The sequence below is a fragment of the Hipposideros armiger genome, unplaced genomic scaffold (genome assembly GCF_001890085.2).
Source record: "Hipposideros armiger isolate ML-2016 unplaced genomic scaffold, ASM189008v1 scaffold_17, whole genome shotgun sequence".
In the NCBI taxonomy this organism is placed as follows: domain Eukaryota; kingdom Metazoa; phylum Chordata; class Mammalia; order Chiroptera; family Hipposideridae; genus Hipposideros; species Hipposideros armiger.
Genome location: NW_017731367.1, coordinates 5938910 through 5962248, shown reverse-complemented (window position 1 = coordinate 5962248; position 23339 = coordinate 5938910). Strand labels below are relative to the sequence as shown.

The 23339-nt window shown below is 62.5% G+C and overlaps 1 protein-coding gene across 2 annotated transcripts; it reads right to left on the bottom strand.

Moving 5' to 3' along the window:
• Positions 1-893: 893 nt before the first annotated feature.
• On the bottom strand, positions 894-23334 carry ESPNL (espin like). 2 transcript variants are annotated; one of them, XM_019628541.1, is made up of 9 exons: positions 23041-23334; positions 21655-21845; positions 20421-20607; positions 18236-18418; positions 15364-15495; positions 8784-8895; positions 7637-7749; positions 6524-6718; positions 894-4343 (listed from the first exon to the last, which is right to left on the bottom strand). In XM_019628541.1, the coding sequence occupies exons 1-9, from the start codon at positions 23332-23334 to the stop codon at positions 2730-2732; spliced, it is 3021 nt and encodes a 1006-aa protein (XP_019484086.1). In that variant the 3' UTR covers positions 894-2729. The 2 variants fall into 2 exon arrangements, with proteins under 2 accessions (XP_019484086.1, XP_019484097.1); XM_019628552.1 differs by lacking the exons at positions 15364-15495; positions 18236-18418; positions 20421-20607; positions 21655-21845; positions 23041-23334 and adding an exon at positions 10163-10183.
• Between the last annotated feature and the right edge of the window lie 5 nt (positions 23335-23339).

Below are 23339 nucleotides of genomic sequence, written 5' to 3'. Positions count from 1 at the left end.
TGTTTTTCTAACTCATGGGGAAGCCCCAGGGGCTATCCCATCCCCCTCCGTTTGCAGGCAGAGCACGAAAACTCTGTGAGTCTGGCCACCTCGCTGAGGTCTGCAGCCTAAGTAGGGCTCTGGGGTCCTCGGTGAGTTTTTGCCAACTGGACGGCAGCCTTATAGGCACCAAACAGGCCTTAGGCCCAGAGCGTGGCCTCGCTGGGGCCAGACCGCCTACCGTGGGGCCCCTGCTCCCCACAGGAGGGCTGCTAGTGGGCTGGGGTCCTAGGCTGCTGAGCATCAGAACCACCTGGCATGTCTTGAAACATACCAGCTTTCCCAGCACCAGCCCAGGCCGGGCTGCCGCCAGACTGTGCTCTTACGACCCCCAGGAAGCAGGAGGGCATTTGGGGGGTCACCCGAGTACCCAGTGCAGGCTCCTCCTCCCTCTTTCCAGGCCTCAGACCCAGGTTTGAGCTACCACCTCACACCCCGCTCCTGGCAGCCCACCTGGTCCTCCTGGAGCCATGGAGGCTTGTGGGGCGCCCCCTGCTGGCCTCGGTCCAGCCCTTCTGCTGGGACACTGAGGCAGGGAGGCCTCGGAGGGACCTGCCCCAGGCCACAGCGAGTGGGCAGGGAAGCCTGAGTCAGGTTAGCTGGCCACCTGCCCGGGGCTCTCCTGAGCGCCCCCGCCAGCTGCCACCTCTGAGGCCAGGCTCTGTGTCTACTGCCCACGCCCACCCCGGCCCCCTCCGTTGCCAGGCCCTCGGAACAACACTGTCCTTCAGGCAGCACACAAGGACGAAGTCCTCGAGTGCCCACATCTTCTGACGCCCCCCACCCTGAGGGTCACCAGCCCCACCCTCAGACTCACACTGCCGGCCAGCCCCAGGAAGCTCCCCTCTAGCTCCATCCATCATGCTTTGAGGCCAAGAGCTGGGGCCTCCCCGACAGTGTTGAGATGCTTGTGGGAGCCCAGGTCGGCGCCTTACTTACTGGAACCTGCTCCTTCAATACAGATCGCAGGCGGGCGAGTGTCACTGTCGTCCCAGGACACAGACCCCTCCCACATGGGACCTCAGTCCACCCTCACTGTGACCCTGGGCATGGGCAGGCCAGCATGACACCCCAATTTACAGATGAAGTGGAGGCTCCGTGGGGCTCTGGTCTCAGTGGAGTTGGACTTGGGTCTTGGTGTCCACCCCGTGCTGGGACCCTCTCTGGGCACAGGTGGCTCTTCCTGGGGACAACAGGCACAAGCGTGAAGGCAGCCAGGAATGGGAGTCTTTATTTAGCAAACTCCTGTCCTCCCTTCCCAGCGCTGGCTGTCCCCGCCCGCTGACACCCCCAGCTTTATATCTCCTCGAGTGTTCCTCCCTGTGGGACCCCAGGCGTCTGGCTGGGAGAGTTCTAGCTTCCATCCAACGACTCGCCTGCCAGCTTCCGAGCTCTGCAGGCGGGTGGGGACACTCCTGTCCCAAGAGGTCTGGCTGCAGGGAGGTGGTGGCCAGAGATTCCTGAGGCCTCCTCCCCAAATGCTCCCTGCTGGGGCCGTCACACAGCTGTAGGACCTTCCCCCACAGTCCCCTGGACTCTGGGCCAACCCTTCTCGGCCCCACAGCCTGGGTGAGTCCCATCGTCGTGGCTGCTACGGCGGCTGGGACAAGGCAGATGCTGTGGCCAGCCATTTGGGACTCTGTCCCCAGGAACTGTTCATGAGATACTCTGCAGCAATGGCGGCTCTTTAAGGGAGCGTCCATCTCCATTCCTCAGTCCCTCGTGGAGAGGGACTTGGGTGACATTCGGGTGATCACAGGGCGTGGCTGCACCTCATCGTGGTCTGGCTTCGTGTACCCCCATCCCAGCTACAAGCTCTCCTCTGGGTCCGGCAGCTCACTTTTGAGGGCAGGGCGGTGGCCCCCTCTGCTGAGTCCCCTTTCAGCCATGGCCTCTCTCACAGACGTCCCTGATGTCCTAAGCCTGCAGGTGGGGCCCTGCAGCTGCCTCTGCTGTGTGGCCTGGGAGGGGCTGCTCAACTGACGGGAGCCCCACAGGAAGCCTTCTCTTTGGGGACCAGATCCCCTGGAACACCTTGGGTGGCACTATCATGGCATGACAGCAGAGCACATGTCTGTCAGTGGGTCACAGCCTGTGTGTGACCGGCGCGCCCGTCCGCGTGGACCATCTCCCCAGCCGGAGGAGTCGGGAGGGTGGTCCAGTCTGACAGGAGGCCTTTTGCCCGTTGGACCCCATTCTCTCCCAGCTCCTCTCCCATCTCACAGATGGGGGGAGGTCTGGAGAGGTGAAGGGCATGGCCCAAGGTCACCAAAAGAAACCGAGGCAGGACCAATGCGGGGCAAGTGGAGGCTCTGGACAGGCCGGGACCACCAGCACCGGAGAAACTGAGGGACAGCACACCTAGGCTCTGGAAGGAGGGCCCACGGGAAACACGGGCTGGCATCCCAGGTGCCCAGGGGACAACCAGGCAGGGGGACCTGGGCTGGGACGGCAAGTGGTCACCGTCAGGGCTGAATGAGAGGCTGAGAGGGCTCCTTGGGTTTGGTGGCGACAAGGATACTGCCGAGGAGGAAACTGTCAGGGGCAGAGCTGGAGGACGCAGCTGGCACAGGGAGTGTCTGCCAGCCTGGCCTCCGGGCTCACCTGGCCACCAGGTGGGTGGAAAGGAAAAGAGAAGAGAAAGTCTAACCACTCCCAACCGCTTCCGGAAGGCAGGCTGCCAGCCCATCTCAGTCTCCAAAGCTGAACATCTCGGCCTCTTTCTCCTTCCAGAAGGCGAAGCTCCGGTCTATGTAGCCGCAGATGTCCTCGCCGTTGAAGCTGCCCCACTGGGAGCCAGGCCCCAGCTCCTGAGGCTGAACTGCAGGCTCGGGGCCACCACTGGGGGCGCTGGCGTGGGGCAGGGGCCCGAGCGGGGTCAGGCCTGACTTGCGACCTGGCTCGGTGTCCCAGGTGGGACCGCGGCCGGAGCAGAAGAAGCGGGCTTTGATGTCCTCGAAGCCATCGTTCCAGGCCCGGCGGCCGGCGGCCACCTCGTCAGTCACGGCCTTGTGGAAGGCCCGTGCGGCCTCCCAGCCGTGGGTGCCCAGGTGCTCGAAGACCTCGAAGCAGAGCAGATGGCGGACCTTGCGCTCCTCGGCAGGCAGGTCACACTCCAGGAGCTGGAAGTAGCCCAGCATGAACAGGTCCAGCGTGAGGCTGCCGTAGGGCACAGGCGCCCCGTCCACGTGGGGCAGGAACTGCTCAGGGGACAGGAGGCCGCGGGGACTCCGGGTCAGGCGCCGCAGCTGCCGGGAGGGCACGTGGGCCATGATGGCCTTCCAGTGGCCAAGCAGGTGGGTGATGATGTTCCTTTGTTGCCACAGGTGGCCGAGCCGGGGGCCCTCGCAGGAGGGCGGGGAGGGCGGCCTCGGGCCCCTGGCCACCTCCTGCCCTCTGGGCCCCGAGCGCCGGGCCTCCAGGGTCCTGCAGGCGGCCGTCTTGAGGGCGGGCGTGTAGGCCGACTTCTTCCAGTGGCTGAGGAACAGCATGACGATTCGCTCCTTGCGTAGGTTGGCCAGGTCGGGGCCGTGCCCGGCCCCCGCCTCTGACGGCGCCTCCTCGCAGCTGATGCCCGAGTCACTGGCCTCCTCTGTGTCACCCGGCCCAGGCTCCCCGCCGATCCGGTCACCGCGGGGCTGCGGGGCGGCCAGCCAGCAGCCTCTCGGGCACTGCCCGGGCTGGGCCCCCGCCTCACAGGGCCCCGGGTTTGGGGCGCAGGGCAGGCCGGGGGCCGACTCGAAGTTGCCACGTAGCGTCCGCACAGACACCCCGCTCTCCTGGATCTCACGCTGGGCCTCACTCTGCAGGGGGCTGGCCGGGGCCTCCGCACCAGCCTCCTGGGGGGGCCCGGCTGCCGGCCCCTCCTCAGCCTGCACCAGCCCGTTCACACCCTTCAGCAGCAGGGACATGCTGCGCACCAGCCGGGCCACATGGTTGCACCAAACAGGCAGGGGCTGCCCACCGGGCACGGCCACTGCTGCCTCCTCGGAGCCCTTGGGCGGGGGCTCCGGGCTGGGGGCCTCCTCGCCCTCCAGGCCGGGCGCCCGGGGCAGGAAGTGGCTGTTGACAGTGATGCTGACCAGGGGCGTGGGCAGCAGGGCCTGTAGCTCGGCCGCCAGTCGGCCCAGCTGGCTCTCGTACTCCTGGCAGCGGCGCCTGAGCTGCAGGTCTGCGATCTGCTTCTCCAGGTACACCAGGTCGTCCTCCGTCAGCAGCTCCCCGAAGGGGCCCAGGATGGCCTGGTGCGTCTGCGAGAACCGCCAGGCGGCCTGCTCCGTGGGGCCTGCGTTCCCGCTGTCGTCCTGGGCACAGGGAAGGCAGGTCAGCGGGGTCGCGGGGAGAAGGCGTGTTCCTGCTGGATGCAAGCTCCCCGAGGGTGGCCTGACTCGGTGGCCCCAGGTACCCCAGACCAGCCCTGGACACCAGCTGTCCCTTGCCTGGACTTAGAGAGTAAATGGGGGCTGGCCAGCCCCAGTTCCAAGGCTGAGGCTCAGGGCAGCCACCCCGCCCAAGGGGGCCCAGTCTTCCCCTCAGAAGAGGCCGGGGTGTCTCTGCTCTGCCACCCCCTTCCCTTTCATCTTCTCAATGTTTCATCCAAAGGGTCTCTCTCCTGAGCCCTCCCACCCCCTCCCACCCCCAGGGCCTTCTGTGCCCCTGGAGGAGGGGCAGCCTCAGCCACTGGGCCCCGGGTTCCCCTGATGGTTCACCCCAGAACACCCCCCAGGCTCGCCCTGCACCAGATACAGCCCTGCCCCCCAGGCTTCACTGTCTGTTGGGGGGCAGACACTTAGGGACCCTGAGCTGGGCTCTCTCCGGGCACAGGCTCTGTGCCAGCCTGATTACGCCTCAAGGCCCCTGAGGGAGGTGCCCGTTTCACAGGTGAGGGCACGAGTCCCCGCCTGGCTGCCAAGCGGCCTGGGCTAGTCTGGTGCCAGGCAGCACTCTGCACTGAGTTCTGATTCCTTGTCCCGGCAGGCCCAAGGCAGGGAGCAGATTTGGGGGGCATAGCCACTATCCTGGGCAGTGCCCAGCCCATGATGGTCCTGGGGGGGTGGGCACAGGGACTCGAAGCGTTTGGCCAGGCTGTGATAGCCAGGCCCCTTCCACCCATCCTCCCTCCATTCCCATCTCCACGCCCCCCTCCAGCCTCCTCAAGGTCAGACTCAGGGCTTCCTGTCTGTGCAGGAGCCCCGCCCCACCCCTGCCTTGCTCTGCCCTCAGCCCGTAGCTTCCAGCCTAAGAGTGAAGGCCAGGCTGGGCCATTACACCAGCACCGTCCAGTGCCTCTGCAACATGGAGAGGGCATGCAGCCACGACACAGCTGTGGCTACTGCAACTGAGGAGGGGGTTGACTTTAATTTTAATTAACGTAAAAAGCTACATGTGGCTGGCATTACTTTATTGGAGAGGGCTGTTCTAGACCAAGGGCGCAGAACACCTCATTCAGACAAAACCATACCCTCTAGGGCAGCGGTTCTCAACCTTCCTAAGGCCGCGACCCCTTAATACAGTTCCTCATGTTGTGGTGACCCCCAACCATAAAATTATTTTCGTTGCTACTCTATAACTGTCATTTTGCTACTGTTATGAATCGTAATGTAAATATCTTCTTGTTTTCTGATGGTCTTAGGCGACCCCTGTGAAAGGGTCATTCGACCCCCAAAAGGGTCGCGACTCACAGGTTGAGAACCGCTGCTCTAGGGGGAGACTCTACAACTACAGCCCACACAGCTGCTAGAGGGAGCCTGGTAAAATCCAACTCAAATCTCAGCCCTTCTCTGCTCAGGTTTTCGAAGACCTTACAGCAATCAGTCCTGTACTACGGTCTGTCCCTTCTCTGGCCTCACCTTCATCCAGCGTCCCTCATTCACTCCACTCCAGCTTCCTCCCAGTTCTCCCTTGGGCCAGCCCATTCTACCTCAGGACCTTTGCACTTGCTGTCTTCTCGGCTTGGACTCGCTTGTCACAAATTCCCAGAGCCCCTCTCTCACTTCCTTCTGGCCCCTGCTCAAGGTCACCTCCCCAGAGAGCTGCCCTGAGCACCCATGTGGAATAGCCCCTCCCCTTTTCACTGCTTTGCTTCTCTCTACAGCACGTGGACTCGCCCTCCCCACCCCCACACACAGCACAGTGGCCCGTTCGCCCGGTTTCCCTGCTGGAATACAGGCACCAGTGGGGCAGGGCTGGTCCCCTTCACTGCCGAGAGCCTGGCTTGGCACAAGGTAGGGATGTCACAGCTTGCTAGATCAAACATGTGGGAATCACACTTCTAACTCTCTGACCTGTTCAACTGCATCCTCTGGCAGCAGAGGAAGCTGAGGCCACACAAGGGCCCCCACCTTCCATGCCCACCTGCCAGAACCAAGCTCCTACTCCAGCCTCCACCCTCTACGCTCTGGCCCCAGCCCTCCCTGCCTGGCCACGCCCCCACGTGCCACACTATGCCCCCAGGGCCTGATTCCGACACCACACCGGGCCCCACCTGAGCCTCTGGCGCAGGGTCTGCTCCCAGGCGGGCCTGTAGCTTCCGTACCATCACCTGCCGTTTCCACTCCGGGATGGGCCGGCCGCGTTCGTCCCGCGTGGGCACCAGCCCATCGAGGTCGCCTGAGGGCAACCCGTCCAACTGTAGCGCAACCAGTCTGTCCTGGGCATCCCCTGCCACTGTCTCTGTCCCCTGTGCAGATGCGGGAAGGTCACTCAGAGCCCCAAAGGGACCCACCTGGGAGAGAAGGGGAGGGCCACCCGGGGTCAGTATGGACCAGGGAGAGGGGCTGTGGGGGCTGGCCCGGGAGGGCGGGGGAGACCATCGACCCCCGTTAAGTTTGAGCTTTCTGAGGGCAGGCACCCAGTCCCCTGTGGGACTCAGGTGTGTGTGTGGGGGGAGGGGGGGTGGATCGCTGAGAGGCAACCAGATTCCCCCCCCTCTGCCCTATCTGGTGAGGAAGAGTAGCCCAGGGCATGCCATGTGGATGGGGACAGTTGCATAGAAAAAGTCTGGTGGCCAATTCTGGACTGCAGGACTTGTCAGATGGCCTTTAGTGTGGCAACACTGCAGCATGTCCCAAACTTGCACAAAACATCTCAGCAGCTGAGAGTTCCAGAGACCCATTCGAGGAAAGGGTGGGCTGGGTGTGTAAGGGCCTCATGCCCAGGAAGAGGAGAAAGGAACAGTGCCTCCTCCTCTGGGTTCTGGGCTGGCTGGGAGCCTCCAAGGAGGCGGGCAGCAGGCACCAGGCCCACCCTCCCCGTGGACATCTGCGTCCATGAGGAGGGGCGTGAAGCATCTTGAGTTCAGGGGTCAGGAGGAGGGGCTTGGCACTTCCTGGAACGAGAGAGGGGTCCACGCCTTCCATGCTGTGGTGACAAGCTGCTTGTGGCCCTGAAATTCCCATGTCCTCAGAACACAGGGGTGTCCTCCAGAGCCAGTCTGTCACCCCAGGCGCCCATCTGACATCCAGGTGCAGGGAAGGTGCTGGCTGACCCGGAGGTGACCTGGCCTGGGTCCACACAGGAGCACATGGTGAGGGCGGCTGGGCTCTGAGGGTGGGCAGGGATGCCTTGGGGGGCAGGGACGTGGCGTATGGGGACGCACCGTGGGGACGACCATGGAGCTGGCGGTGACCCTCGGGGGTGCCGTGTGGGTCTTCTGCTCCCTCAGAAGAGGCTGGTCAGGCCGGCCAGGCCGGGTCGGGCTGGGAGATGCTGCTGTAGGGCGGAAGCGGGACGGGGGTTCAGAGGGGCTTCCAGAAGGGACTGGAGGGGGGAGTAGAAGGCCCTGCACCTGGGACAGAACCGGCTTTCCTGAAGGACGCTGGACTTGGAGCCTGAGACCCAGCCAGCTCCCCAGCAAGTGCCCCAGGGCCCGGGCACACTCATTCCTGCCTCGGGCGTCCATGGGCGTCCAGCCAGCCGGCTGGAGAGTATACATTTTATTCTCATCATCCCGTCCACGCCCCCTCCCCACCCCCTCCTAAAACGTGGGAGGAGCTCAGTGGGCCGAGACCTGATGCAGCCCATGGGACCCCAAAGCCCGTCCTTTTAGCACCCCAGTGCTCCTGTCCCCACCACAGACGCTCACCCAGGGCCACACCCCAGTGAGCATCACGTTCTGCCTCCCACCGGACGCCAGCCCTGCGTGTGCCACGTAACTACCACTCAGCCCGTGGACAGTGCTCGCCCTCACCACATAGGGACCTCCCTTCCATTCCGATAAATGCTGCTGCTCACGGTCCCCTAACGGGTGGTAGCCTGCAGTTCGAGGACCATGCCCCTGCCCCCTGCCAGCCCCTGGGTGCTGCACCTGTGGGAACCCCAGCGAGCAGCAGCAGCACAACGGAGGGGCCTGGGCCTCTGGACAAGCGGAGGCCCAGAGAGGGGATGAGGCTGCCCAACCTGGCATTGAGCTGTGCCCAGGCAGGAGCGCCAGGCCCAGGGGCTCAGCTCACAGAGGGTCCCCGAGGGCTGGGCAGGAGGCTGGCTGACTGATTGTAAGTGCCCGTTGAGGAAAATGTTGACCTCGCTTTAAAGCAGCAAAGACAAGAAAGGAAGCCTGGAGGAGCTCAGGGGCTGGGCGACGTGACGGGTGACACAGCCCTGTTCTGAGTGGCCCGAGTGTGCAGCTGTCTGAAGTCAGCTGCTACCCCCTCCACTCCCCCCTCCACGGACCTCGGGATGAGGCCAGCAGGGCCCACTCCTGTCACCCTGTCCCAGGCCAGTCCTCCCTGCAGATGTGTACTCACAGGTGGGGCTCCCGAGACCTGAGCCCCCTCTTCCATCCTCCAGGGCGCACCGGGCAGCTGACAGCGGAGGGGGAGGGAACGGCGGGGGCGGAGGCGTCATCAGAAGTGGCACCTGGGGGTGGACAGGTCTGGTCAGTGGGAGACCGGGTGGGGGTGGGGGGTGTCCAGTGGGCTAGCCCGGCCCCATCTCATAGCAAGGGGGCGGGCGGTGCATCCCAGAACAGGGTCTGGAGAGGGTCATGTGTGCAGGAGTGCGGGGTAGTACCCCCCCCCCCGGTTCTGTCCCCTGTGTCTCTCCACCCCTTCACACTGGGTGGCCAGGGCTCCCAAACACCCCGTGCCACTGAGTACCACCACTCACTGTGCCCCCCAATGCCACCACCACCAGGTAACTCCCCTCCCATCTTCAGGTTTGGTTCATAGTTCCCTCCCAGCTCTGGGCGCTGGGTTAGAGCAGCTTGTGCTCACTCCTTTGGCCTTACAAGAGATGCACACACACACACACACACACACGCACACACACACATGTACACACACACATGCATACACACATGCACACAAGTGCACACATACACGTGCGCACACACATGCACACACACCCTCCCTGACACCTGGGACGGCCCCCTCTCAGAGGACAGCAGGTGCCCGGCCCCTGCAAATGGGGGAAAAACAAGGAGCCTGGAACTCTTCTCAGCCCCAGGAGCGGGGGCCGTGAGGCTGTGAGCACATCTCAGCGAGGTGGTGCTGTACCCAGGACCCATCATACAGTGTCCAGGCCAGCCCCCCCAGGGCCCCTGGGAACAGACCACCAAGATGGGCCCGGGGAGCCTGGGGAATCCGTGCAGGGACTGCAGGGGCACCACACTGGACTCCCACATCCTGCCCCTTGTCTGGGGTAAGGCACAGACGGGGCCTCGGCCACTTCTCCTGCCCCCCAAGCGCTGACTGGTGGGCAGCCAGAAGGAGCCTTGACCTGGAGGCATCCCCCCAACTCAGCCCCGCTCGGCCTCTGCCTTTGCATCTGACCAGCAGGGGCCAAGACTCCTGGCCCAGCAGACACACAGGGCTGGTGAGGAGGGGACAAGAGGCATGCAGGCGGGCAGCCCTGACATCACCGGTGCTGTCATCAGCGGCTGCGCTCACCTGCCTGCCTCTACCTGTCCCTCTTTAGGTGGCAGGGACACTCTCCAGGACACCTGAGCTGTCCTCCAGAGCCAGGCCTGCTACCTTCTGGTTTGAAGCTGGAAGTTGAAGGCTGTCTGACCCTGTCTCGCAGACGGCAGACCCTTGGGCTCCCGGCTGGGCCAGTGCGCCTGGAGGCCCATCCGGCATGCAGCCGCCCTGGTTCCTGTCTGAGCCTGTTCCCTCCGAGCACCCACCCTGGCCAGCAGCCTGAAGTTCCTCGCCCCCTCTCCAGTGGGCGCCCAGGTTGGCGCTGGAGTGTCCTCAGCAGGACAGAGGACCTGGTTCAAATCAGCGCCCTGCGGGGTACGTGGCCTGGGGCCAGGGCCTGCGTCAGGATCTGGGGCCCCGGCCGCAGCTTGGAGCAGTGCTCTGCTGTCTCCGCCTTCGATTTCTGAATCGTTTTGGAACAAGAGGCCTGTGTTTTCATCTTCCACAGGGCCCTGCATGTGATGTTGCCGGTCCTGCTGGGGCAAATCCCTCAGCCACCCTGAGTGTTCCCTTGCTCATCCATAAGGTGGGCCAGTCCCACCTCCCGGCAAGGAGGTGGACACCCTAGCTGGCCACGCCGGCCTGGGCGTGCCCTCAGGTGAACCCTGGTCTGCATCACCACCTCTGGCCACAGTCACACTCCTGTCCAGGACCCTCCACCCGTGGAAGCCACTGGAAAGGAACACAGCCTGAAACCCCGATGCCGACCACACGCACCTCACACCTTGCTCTTGTGGAAATCCGTGCTGAGAGCCCAGGAGCCTAGTGCAGTGGACTGGGGAGCTTCTGCTGGGCCCCCAGCCCAGGAGGACCTGCGGAGGCAGGGGCTAGGCTGCAAGCACAGGGAGCTGTGCTCGTCCTGGGCTGTTGGGGGCTGTCACAGCTGCTGCCCCTGGGAGTGGGAGGTGTCACATTAATATTTGAAAGCAGAGGTGTCAGGTGGCCAGGCAGGCTTGGGCTGGGTGTGGGATCTCTTACCACGCGCCTTACCCTTCCACAGGGCAGGGCCCAGGGGAGTGGACCCTCTGGGGAGAGGCGGGGGAGACCTGAGATCCTGGGTCACAAGAGGGAGAGAACACCTAGAGGAATCCTCCAGTGCAGCCCCAGGGCGCAGTGGGGAAACCGAGGCTCAGAGGGCAAGAGGCTTTCTCAAGGCCCCACAGCTGGGAAGAGACAGGGCTGGGATCGGAATCTTACTTGCGACCCCAGTCCCGGCTCCTGCCAGGGCCGGAGCCTCGCGATCGCTGCTCCTTTGTGAGCAGGAGCACCCTGACTAAGGCACAGCTCTGGCTGCGCTTTACCTGGCGTCTCAAGGCTGCATCTGTAGGGTGGACCCGAAAGGCTGCTTACTGCTCGCTATAAAACAGGGTTCCCAGGCTCTGTCGTCCTCGGCTGGGACACAAACTTCCTGTGTGAGCAGCAGCCATTGGGGCCCACGTTACATTACTCTGGGACTTGGGGTGCAAGGGAACCCAACAAAACGTGATGCTGGCTCTCCGTCATGTGTCTCGGACCCAAGAGTTTCGTGTCTTCTTCCAGCGTCCACATACGTAGACATAGGCAGACTTAGGAGTCTTAAACAGGGTCGAGTCTAACCCCAGACCCCACAGCACAACTAGAGAAGCTGGCAGATAGTCGGACAGACAGGGGAGGGCGCTCACTTCAGGGCCACCCCAATGCCTCTCTCCCCATGGGCTCTGCTCGCGGGGGGAGGGGCAAGAACCTCCCGTGCCCTGGCAGAGCCGGAGGCTCGGCTGGGGTGGAGGCAGCCCCTCATGGCGGGGAAGACAGAAGAGGCAGGAAGTTGGTCTGGGGCCCAGAGGAGTGGATGTTGGCCCCAGGGCAGCACCTGCAGCCAGGGGGGCCTCCTGCCACCCACCCTTAGGGCGAATCCCTGATCCACTGCACCACAGAGACGCCCTGGGCCTCCGCTTCCTTGCCTGTAAGTCAGGGAACACTGCAGTTGTTGGGCAGATGAGGAGCTATAGAGACAGACTGCGGGGACACACCTCATCCCTGTTGTCACTGTGATGTCACGGTGACCTCTGAAGTTTAGCAGGGGGTCTGCTGTGGGGTTTCCCTGGCGACAGGAGTACCTACATCCCCGCGTCCCTCACTTAGGCCCCAGACACTAAGCAAATCCACAAGCACTGGAAGGAGCAGATGTTGGGTCCCGACCTTTGGGGTCCTGACAGTTGGACACGTGCTGCCCCCTGCCCAGTCGGGCAGTTGCCCCGGGGTTGGCGCCCTGTCCATGGCCTGTGGTCCCTTGTCCTGTGTTTTTGGTGAGATTTGAGCAGTGCTGTGCCTGCCATGCATTATACATCGAGGACAGCTGTGCTGAGCAGGGTTACAAGCCTGTAATGCCACCCGGGCTGAGAAAATCATGACCCACAGATGGGTGCCGGACACCGGTCACCATGGCTGAGATTCAGTTACTGGCTACATGGCCAGGTCTGCCCCTCCCTTGGGGAGGAGGCTTCCCAGGGGACAGGGAGTCCCTTGCCTTTTATGGGCCTCAGCTCCCCCTCTGTCAAATGAAGGTGTCCTAGGGCCCTTCTGGACCTGGGGGGTGGGACGGAGCTAGCACCTGCTAACTCAGTGGATGTCTCCTTCACGCTCCAACGAGGCTCTTCAACCCATTTTACAGATGAGAAAATTAAGGCTCAGAGCTGCTCAGAACTTGCCAGCACCCGCGTGGTGGGAATCAGTACCGGGGTAGGGCAAGCAAGCTAGCCCGGATGCCACGGAAGATGCTGGGGACTAAGGCCCCCTGGGGGACCATGCTCGGCACCCTGGGCTGCTGTTCCTAACTGCTTCTGCTGGGCCAGAATCTCACTCAAACCCGGTCCCTCAGCGAGGAGCCTGGCTAGCTGCCTAGCCCACTGCAGGAGGGAGTTGGGGTTCCGGGGGCCCCTCTAACCCCTGACTCACCCAGGTCAGAGAGCCCTAGCCCCTTGCTGTGCTGAGGAGGCACCCAGGCCCCAGGGAACAAAAGGACTTGGCCAAGGTCAAGGTGGGGAGACTGAGGCAGGGCCTGGACTTTCTGAGCTGCATGCAGGTCCCGCACTGGACAGGCCCCCCAATGTCCTGCAGACCCGCCTACAAAGGGGGCGCTTCCCACAGGCCAGGTGTCACCACTACCTGTCCAGCCTCGTCCCCCAGGCTGCCTCTCTTGGGACGCATGACTACCTGGGTGTGGGTGCAGGCTGCCGTTTGGCGGGGGAATTGATGGCTTTCACCACCTCCTGAGCCCGACAGGGGAAGAGGCCAGCGCCGGCGACCTCTGGATATTACGTTTCCATCAATATTGCATCAGGCACACAGCCTCCGCAGCCTCGGCCCCCAGCTGACAGCCTGCCCTCCCACGGAGCCGAGCCTGGGAATACCAGGCAGGTGGCCCGGGGGAGGGGGGCAACCCCAGCCTGTGGTGAGAGGCTGGCACCCCCTGCTGCCCTGGGCGCTGAGGGAGAAAAGAGGCAGAGGCTGCAGCCCGAACCCTGAGTCCCAAACGGGCTCCTGGAGCTCACTGGACACACCAGCCAAGGGTCTGGGCTTGAATGCGCTGGCCTCGGCCCCAGGTGCAGGCCTGACGGGCTGTGGAGGGGGCGGACGAGCCCCCCGCCCTCCACCACCACAGGCAGAGCAAGTGGACGGGCCGGTGGGGAGGCTGGCCTGGGGCATCCTGAATGAAGGGGACACTGCCTCGAATCCTGTGGTGACACCAAGAAGACAGCCAGGACCAAAAGAAGCCCCAGGGATCCTGAGGTGTCAGGAGAGCACTCGGAACCCCTGTCCACCTCAGAGAGCTGGGCATAGTGGCCGGAGGGGCTGACGCATGTGCGGGGCCCAGAGGTGGAGGGCTGGGCCGACACCCTGCCTGGCACAAGGTCATGGGCATGGCAGTGTGGCTGGGCTGAGGTCGAGCCAGGGACCCCAGCCAGAGGCCGGGTGGAGCCTGGCAGCCAAGTAGCCGCTCACTCCACGTCCTAATCTCAGCTGCCGGACTGACCCAGGTGACCACACAGGGGCCCAGAAGGGACCCAAATGGCGGGGTCCCCCTAGACTGTGACGCTGTGTCCACTACACCAGGGACCAGCTAAGTTCCACCGACTTTTCAAACCCAAGCCAGCAAGACAACCTTTTACCAAACAATGCCCAAACATTTAGTAATAAATAGTAAATAAATTACTTCACCAGTAGCTCTAGTTCTTGTTTCTGAAACTATGACATCAGGACAAAGCAGGGAACTGGCGTGTGCCCCAGAGCCCTGAGCAGACCCTGAGCCATGGCAGGCGTTGTGGGCTTCGGGCGGTGGCGACAAGGGGCTCCTGGCGGTGGCCAGGTGAGGACTGTCCCACCGGCCCAAGGCCAGAGCGGACCGCAGCTCTGCCTCAGCTGGGCCTGGACGCCCCTGAGAGACACGGAGGCACAGCAGCCTCGGGGGAGACCCAGTGTGGGGGCACCTCCCCTCCCTGGGCCTCAATGCTGTCACCTGGAAATGGGCCCCACCATCCCAGGGACACTTTCTGAAGGGTGAACACAAGAGAGAACTGGCAGATTGGGGCTAATTTCTCACAGTAACTGCCTTGGGCCTAGAATGCCGAGGGGACGGGCAGGAGGGCACTGGGGGAGCCCGGCTCCTGGCTGACCTAACTGCAGACCACCCACCTGCACATTCATCCATCCACCCACTCGTCTGTCTGTCCATCCACCCTCATATCCATTCATTTGCTCACCCTCCATCCGCCCCTCCATTCATTCATTCAAACACTTGTGGTCTGTCATGTGCTGGGGCCTGGGGCCGGCAGGACAAACAAAAGCCCTGTCCTTACAGCCGGGGAAGTGGCTCGCCAAGAAGGGAGCAGGACTGGAACCTGCCGCTTCTGGGCTGACGGGGTGGCTGGGCCTCGTCAGTTCACCTCACCGAGGGCCCAGGGCCCTGCTCCCACCCCAGGCTAACCTCAGTCTGACATAACGTCACCCTAGGAGCCATGTCCATGGGGTCCCCAAGTCACAAGCAGGGTTTAGCCCAGGTGGGTGGCAGGCCTCGGCCAAAGTCCAGCCACAAGCCACCCTGGTCCCGGCCACAGCCCTGGCCCTGTCAGAGCCCTGGCCCTGTCACAGCCCCGGCCCCGTCACAGCCCTGGCCCCTGTCACAGCCCCAGCCATGGCCCCTGTCACAGCCCCAGTCATGGTCCATCACACACCTGGCCCCTGTCACACCCCTGCCACAGGCCCTGTCTTAGTCCCAGTCACAGCCTGTGACTCAGCCCTGGCCCAGGCCCCTTGTTCTGCAAACGATATGGTATACACAATGAGCTTTCTAGCTAACTCAGCAGTCAGGGCAGCAGGAAGCCCTGTCACCCCCCAGGCCCCCAGGATAGTTAGGGACCCTGAGGCTTACCCGCTGGGCCGTCTCCCGCAGGTACTGGGCGCAGTCCTGGTGTCCATGGTACTCTGCCAGGTCTGCCGCGGTGTAACCATCCTCATCCCGCAGCGAGGGGTCCACATGGTGGGAGACCAAGGTCTGGCAGCACTGCAGGGGGTGGGCACATGTGACTGGTGCATGCCCACGTCCATGACACTCACTAGGTGATGATGGAGGGCAGGCACCGTGCACTCAGCTTACCTGCCCCATCTCCCAGGGGGGGACTGAGGCTGACACTGGCTGGGGGACCTGCCCAAGGTCCCGCCACCGTTCTATGCAGGGGGGGGGCTGAGTCCCCGAGCCTCACCCCTGCAGTCCTGTCCTGCATGGGAATCCCTGAGGTAAGGAGCTCGCTAAGAGCTCAGGTGACGCCTCAAGGATCCCGGCCTGGAATCTGACCCCAGCCATGTCCTCGGCTTTAACTACAGAACCCGTTCCCATTTTCACAGCCACTCTCAAAGCTGTGTGTCATTTCCACGTGAAGAGACGGGGGAGCAGAACGATGGCCCGACCACTGCGGGCACTGTGAGCGGAGGGTAGTGGTGCCAGGTGGCTGAGGCTGAAGTCTGGAAATATGTGAGGCGGCCATGCCAGCGGAATAAACAGCTGGGAGGATAGATGCACATCAGCGAGTCACACCCATCCACTCCCAAGTCAACGTGCAAAACAGACTAGACGTAGAAGTCACCTTCCTCAGCATCACAGAGGTGACAAGGGAGGGATTCCTGGAGACAAGTACCCTCGGGGGGATACACCCGCCACTCAGCGTTGCTTCTGCATTTAGAGCACATTGATGCAGGAGAAACGGCCGTGACCTGAGTGGTTCTTTCTCAGCCTCCTGGGACTAGGGAGTCCAGCAAAAGCCATGGGTGCTCCAAAGGGGAGGCTCTGATTCTCCACCTCCCACAGGGGCCGAGGGCTCCAGCCTCCGAGAAAAGATACTGGAAGCCAGCCAGCCCGCTGCTCTGGGTCACGCGGATGCTCTGGTGACCCTCGCGCCTGCAGTGTGGACTAAGTGACCCTGGGCTTGCAGGTCCCACGTGGGCCTGACAGGCAGAAGCAAAGAAGACACCATTCAAGGCCTCGGATGACTTCAACAGATCATTTTTCAAATATAGTGAGCACCATACAGTCAAAGCAAGCCAGCAGCCCAAGGAAACAAGACCAGAAATGAGATTGGGAGGCACAACACGCAAGAAACAGACCCCCTAAGACAGAACACACAGACTGTAATGCAACCATGCTTACAACTTTCAAAGAAATAAAAACGAAGCTGGAAAATTCAGGCGTGGGGTGATAACCTATAAAAAGCGACACAGAAGATTTGAAACATGACTAAGTGGAGAAGGTCAAGACCATAAAAATAGTGACCAAGTTAAAAACCGAAGCTGAAAACTTGGTAAACAGAAACTGGGTCAGAAGAAGCAATGCAGATTATGGTAGAGCCAGACAGAAGGATTACAGCAGGCGACCAGCAGATATGGTCAAGGCTAAACACACCAGTTAATCCCAGAATGAGAGAACGGATGCATAGGTCATATCTGAAGAGAGAACAGCTGAGAATCTGACAGAACAGACTGAGAACACCTAAGCACAAACTCAAGAAGCCTGATCAGTCCCGAGGAGGAAGGATATAAAGCCGTCCATGAGTCTGTATGGAAAGCCTTGAGATGCCAAGAGGAATAAAGAAGGGAAAAGGGGTAAATTTGTGGATATGGTTGAATCAAGTCTATCCATTGACTGAATTAAAAAAAACACAATTGTTCTATAGGTTTGTAAAACTGTAGAAGTAACACATTAAAAATGGCCGACTCGTGCCATCAGGCCTCACCCCCCATCCCCACTCTCCAGCCACACCAGTCTCTAGGCTGTGCCTTGCAAAGCCCAAGGCCATCCCGGAGTCGGGGCTGCGGGGACCATCATGCTGACCGCGTGGAGAGATGAGGCAAGGAGGCCTTCCCACGTGTCCTCCAGGCACCGTCCGGGGTGGCATGTGGACCACTCCATTCGTCCTCACAGCTGCCCCGTGAGGTTTATTATGAGGCCTGTGTTACACAGGAGGAAACGGGGCACAGAGAAGGACAAGAGGCCCCGCAAGGTCAAAACGCTAGGAAGTGGGCAGCCTGGGGCCAAAGCAATGGGTCTAAGAGCCCATGACCTTAACCGCCACCTTGGACCAGGGTGCATCACCGGACGCAAGGCTGGCATCTTGAGGATGAACTGGTCCAGGGTCCTCCATTCCATCAGACCCAACACCCTCTTTTTATCGCAAATATTTTCTGATGCCTCATTCACCATCCCAAAATGAACTCCATAGGTGCAATAATTAACCTGTGCACACAATTTTTAAGTAATTAGCATTCCACTCTAAGTCCAGGATACAGGAGGACAGAGAAATAACTTATAGCATAAAAAGCATTTACTGTAAAACGTGCGAGTGTTGACGACACTAAGGACACAGTTCAACGGGTGTATCAGGAGAATGAGAAAGGTGCCGAAATGGGCAAAACAGTAATTACCAAGGGTTCTGTTCAGCACATGTTTCTGCTTTGCATTCACTGCCTTTGAGCCAACAACTCTGTAAGTTGTAAAAACACCTGGCTGTACCGCAAATGATTCTTGTCCAGGGAAAGGCAAAATGTCTGTGTCCGGTGGAGTGCAATCGGTTATTTCCGTCAGTGTTGACTGGTTTGCACCCATGAGTCTATTTGTAAATTCACCTCCTCATTCCATGTGTGTGTGTGTGTGTGTGTGTGTGTGTGTGTGTGTGTGTGTGTGTGATCACTGTGAATTACTGGTTTCCTCACTAATTAATGAGTTAAGTAAACACCCTTCCATGCTGCCTTACCTCCGTCTGCCCGTTCTCTGCTGCATCATGCAGGGGGGTCCCACCCCAGGAGTCTCTCATGATGGGGGCGCCCATCAGCAGCAGCCGGTCCAGGATGGGTGTGTGGCCACCTCGAGCTGCAAAGTGGAGGGCTGTGGCCCCCTCGTTATCACGAGCTGTCAGGCCGATGTCGGTGAAAGTGACCTGGGAGAGGAGGAGGGAGAGTGACGGGCCAGCTGAGGCTGGACAGGGAGCACCCCTAGGGAGGAGGACATGGGGGAGTTGCATGTGTAAAGCCTCTCTGGCCCTTGATCCCGTGGCCTCAGCTGCTCCTCCCCTGGGGTGAGCCCCTATGGGGCTCCGTGGGGCTCACTGGACCCTCTCCCCTCCTGCCCACTCCCCGGTACCGTCCTGGGCACCCCGCCACCCCGCTCTGACTGTGGCTTCTCCCCCTGCACAGCCTACCCACTCACTTCCACATGCTGAGCACCTGCAGCCGGAGGTGGCCAGGGCTCAGGCTCACCCGGGGCCAGGAGTCCTGGTGCAGGGGCAGCAAAGTTTCTGGGCGGCTAAGGTCTGAAGTGGACGGGGTCAGAACTACAGGACGGGCTTAGAACGACAGACTAGGTACATGAGGACAACTCCGCCTGGTGGCCAGGGTGGGCCTGACGACTGGAGAGCGGGTACAGCAGGGGCCGCAGGGCTTTGTCCCTGAGAGGGGCCGCGTTGTCAGGGGGAGCCCAGGAGGGGACTCGGCCTGAGCAAAGGTGTAGCGCTGGAGGGTGCTTCAGGGGCCAGGGGCCAGCCCGGGAGATGCCCTGGCAAAGGGAGTCCGCAGGCAAATGCTGGTGGCCTGGGAGGCCAAGGTGTGTGGCTGGACTTCATCCCGGGGCCAGGGGAAATCATTCGTTCCCTCGCTTGCTCACTACACATCTTGCTGATGTGTAAGGGGAACGCAGCGCCCTTACACTCCGGGGCAGAAATGGACAACCAGCAAGAAAAAGAAGTCACATACACGAGTCTGTCAGGTGTTGGGGCTGCGGAGGGAAGCCAGCGGGAGAGCAGGGTGGAGTGCTGGGCCGGCTGGCGGCCATCCTGACCAGGTGGGCAGGGAAGGCAGCGGGGAGCCACCTGGGGAGCTGCCTGCCAGGCAGAGGGCACAGCGCGCCCCTACAAAGGCTCCTTGGGGTGTGGGGCCAGCCTGCTGAAGGAGGGGCTGGAGGAGGGGGTCCCCTGGGAAAGTGGGAGGTTCTGAGCCTGGAAGAGCCCCCTTCTCCACCAGCAGCCGGCGTGACCTTCAGGAGCTCCCCAGCATCCTCAGGAAACAGCCCTGGTCCTCCCGGGGCCTCTGTCTGCTGTTCGTTTCCACCTCAGCCCACCCACGGCCAGGCTCTCCCCAACTCTGGTGAGCTGTGCCCCTTCCAGGAGCTTGTCTCCGCCCCACCCTTCGCCCAGCCCCCTCCTGTCCATCCTCAGTGCTGCCTCTCCTCAGGGAGACCCCCCGGCTCTGACTCCATCAGCTCTCTGACCGACCCTCAGAGCTCCCGAGACCCCACTTGGTCTGGTTTTCTGTGGTGGGGGCAGAAGTCCCCAGCCCACTCTGGAAGAAGGCACCCCCGGCCCCAACCGGGGCCGCTCTATGTTCCAGGGTCTCAGGGCTTCCTTCAGCAAAGAGGCCTGAATGACTCCTCCATGGGTCCAGAAGGGAAGCCGGGTGGGGACTGACCCTGCTCTGAGGCAGGCAGCTGGGCGTGAACAAGTGGCCAAATGACCAGGGCCAGCACTGCAGGTGCCAGGCACTGGTGACGGAGCACCTGGGTGCCACCAACCCTGAGAGCACCCAGGAGACGCACCAGGACCCCTGGGGGAAGGGCAGGAGAGCCTCGGGGATAGCAGCTGCAGGTCCCCACAGCCCTGCAGGGGGGTCTGATATCCAACCAGTCCGTAGCCACAGCCAGTTAGAGCTGTGAACTCCGGGTGGCACCCCGCCAGGCCTGGGTCTGGAGACCACGGGTGCTTGGAACGGTGGGCGGGCACATCCAGTCCCCAGCAACCCTTTTGGTTCCCAGTTCTCGGGGCAGGCGGGCAAACAGACCCCGGGGGGGGGGCGCCCCCACCGCAGCCAGGCCCTGCGCGCTCCGAGGGGCTCCGGGAGTAGGCAGGAGCCTTCGGGACCTCCCCTCCCCCGTCCTCCACGCCCCCTTACCAGCCAGACGACGAGCGAGTAGTGGCCGCGGGCTGCGGCCGCGTGCAGCGCGCTCATGCCGTCCAGCGCTCGCAGGTGCACGTCGGCGCCGCAGTCCTTCACCAGGAACTGGGCCAGGTGCAGGTGGCCCTCCTGGCAGGCCAGGTAGAGCGGCGAGGCGCCGCTGCGCGTCCGTCGGTTCACGCTGCTGTGGGGGACAGCGGGGTTCAGAGAGCGACTGGCAGGGGGTCGTGGGGGTGGGGACGCTGCGGCCAAGGGCCCAGATGGGGGAGGGGCAGCTCGGCACCTGGCCTGTCTTTTGCGGCCACACCCCTTGCCGACTGAGGGGCCCCAGCCGGTCACCTGGAGGGTCGCACATGTTGCGCACCGCGCGAGGGCACCGGCTTGGGGGACGGGAAGCGGAACGCGGAGCACCGGCCGCCGGAATCCAGCTCCGCCTACTCCCGATCGAGCTGTGCGCGCCGCCGGTGCTCGTCGGCAGGGGGCGCTGCTTAGGGGCGACTAGTCCACTAGCCTGCAGGGGGCAGGTCAGGGAACTCCAGAGCTGCTCTGCAAAAAGGGGCGTTGTGAGCAGGACACTAGGCGGTCCGTGGGCGCGCAGGCCTGGCGTTTGCGCGGGTGTGCATGGACTGGAGCAGGGTCCTGGGACTTCCCGCGTCTGCTCTGCCTCCACCGGCTGCAGAGCCAGGTGACTTCTTGGTCCCTAGTGACCTGCTGCAGGGAGGGGTGGTCCCCTACCCAGAGCTAACTCACCCCACCCCCTGGTGACACAGACTTCACCTGGCTCCCGCAGTTGGTGCCAGGTGAGAGAGAATATGGGCCCTGGGACACAGAACCTTTGTGTGTGTGTGTGTGTGTGTAATGTGAAGTCTCCCAGTTTTCAAAGGGCAGAAACGACTTTAAAAAACTGAGGGTCTAAGAGACATCCTGTGGCCAGGCAGGCTCAGGCAGCCAGTGTGAACACTCTGGGAAGATCCCCGGAGGCGAGTCCCAAGGCCTTCGCCAAGGGGTCAGGATGGGGGGACCAGGAATAAGAACGCTCTTCCACAGCTGAGCTGTCAAGCCTTGTTGGGAACACACATGGGGTGGTGGGAACAGCCAGGCGTGTCCCTCCCCATCCCCTGTCACCGTGTGTCTGCCCTGCAAGGGCCACCTCAAAGGCCACCAGCCCGCTGTCCTCTGCCCCCTGGGTACAGCTGCCCCAGGGGCCGGCAGCCTGGGCCCAGCTCCTCACCTGCTGTGGGCAGCGGTCAGGAGCTTTAGGCAGGTCAGGTCCCCGCTGACAGCGGCGTGGTGCAGCGGCAAGGCCCCCTCCAGCGTCTCCAGCGTGGCCGCGTGACCCTCTCGGAGAAGCCACTCCACCACCACGGGGTGGGCAAAGCGAGCGGCCAGGTGCAGTGGGGACACGCCCGAGGCATCTTGGTCCTGCCGAGGCACAGCAGGGTGGTGAGGGGGCGGCAGGCCCGGACTCACTCCTGCTGGGTAGCACCAGTTGGGCCAGGGCCAGCCTTGGGGTCCACACTGTGGGGAACCCCACCTGCCTCGGAGCTTCTGCTCCTCCCTTCCCCTCCCCCACTGCTGCTCGTCCCATCACAGGATACAGAGAGAGGCCCTCCTGGACTCAGTGAGGCCACCTGCTCAAGGTAAGAGGGAGGTCTTCTGAGTCCAGGTCTTTTGGGTAAAATTGTGTGACCCTGCCACATGCCAGTCCCCTCGCCCGGGCGCAGTCATGCCCCTTGCTCACCTCTGCTCAGACAGGCTTCCGCTTGCCCAACAAGTGGGCTTGGCAGCCGGCTGCGCGTCTGGTTTTGGCCCCCACCCCACTGAGCACCCACTTGCCAGCCGCAGGTCCTCGTGGGAGCATTTCCACTGCAGGACTGGCAGACCTGGGCATCCCCCAGGCACAGAGATGGCTCCACTCCGCCCAGTTTCCCCTTGGGGCACGGAAAGAGCCGACGAGGACAGTGGTGCTGAGGCCATGGCACATCCAGGCTGTGACTGGTGAGTGTCTGTCTCCTGGGACCCAGCGGGTCACCCTGACGCCCACCCAGCTCTGTCAAAGCTTGCTCACTGTCCTCCTTTGCCCACACAAAGGGGCGTGAGGCAGGAACAGGGAGAGGGCGGGCCCTGGTAGAACCCCCCCCCCCCCGACAAGCCCTGGAGACCCCTCTATCATCAAGGCTCTCGGCCCATGGCCCCCAGAGCCGGACCTGTGCTGTCACCCACTGGGGCCCCCAGCTCCACGTGCACACTGCTCTTATCTACGGATCCTTTTCTGGACTTTTTGGGAAACAGGACCCAGGGATCAGAACCCCCACCCGCAAGGCCAGGCGCTCCCATGGGGGGAGAGTGCCGAGTGGCTGCTCTGTGCAGTAGGGGAGACCAGGTGGTTTACGAGGTGGCCTTGGCTTTCAAGGGCTTTGTGTTGCTTTGGGGTGGGGTGGGGGGTGCAGAGACATATGGCAGAGACCTAGCTGTGGGGTTTGCTTGGTGGGTCCCCAAGAGAAAAAGAGCCCGGGGCGCTCGGCCCTTCTGGCTCATGGCTCACGCCTCCCTCGATGTACATGGACATCGGCTCTCCGCATTGTCCCACACTCACTCAGCTGCTGTCCCCACTCACCTGCAGACCACAGCCCCCTTCGCGCACCAGCCAGCACAGCTCGGCCAGGCTGCCTGTGGCAGCAGCGTCGTGCACTGGTGTGGCCCCGTTGTGGGCCCGCTGGTTACCGGGCAGCTTGGCCCGCTGCACTAGGAATTTGACACAGGCTAGGTGGCCGGCCCGGGTTGCGTGGTGCACCAGGCCAGCCCCCAGGGCGTCGATGATGCCTGGGCCCAGGGTGCCAGCCTCCAGCAGCTGCTCCAAGGTGGCCAGGTCCCCGTCCTTGGCGGCCGCGAGCGCCCGTTGCTCCTCCATCCTTA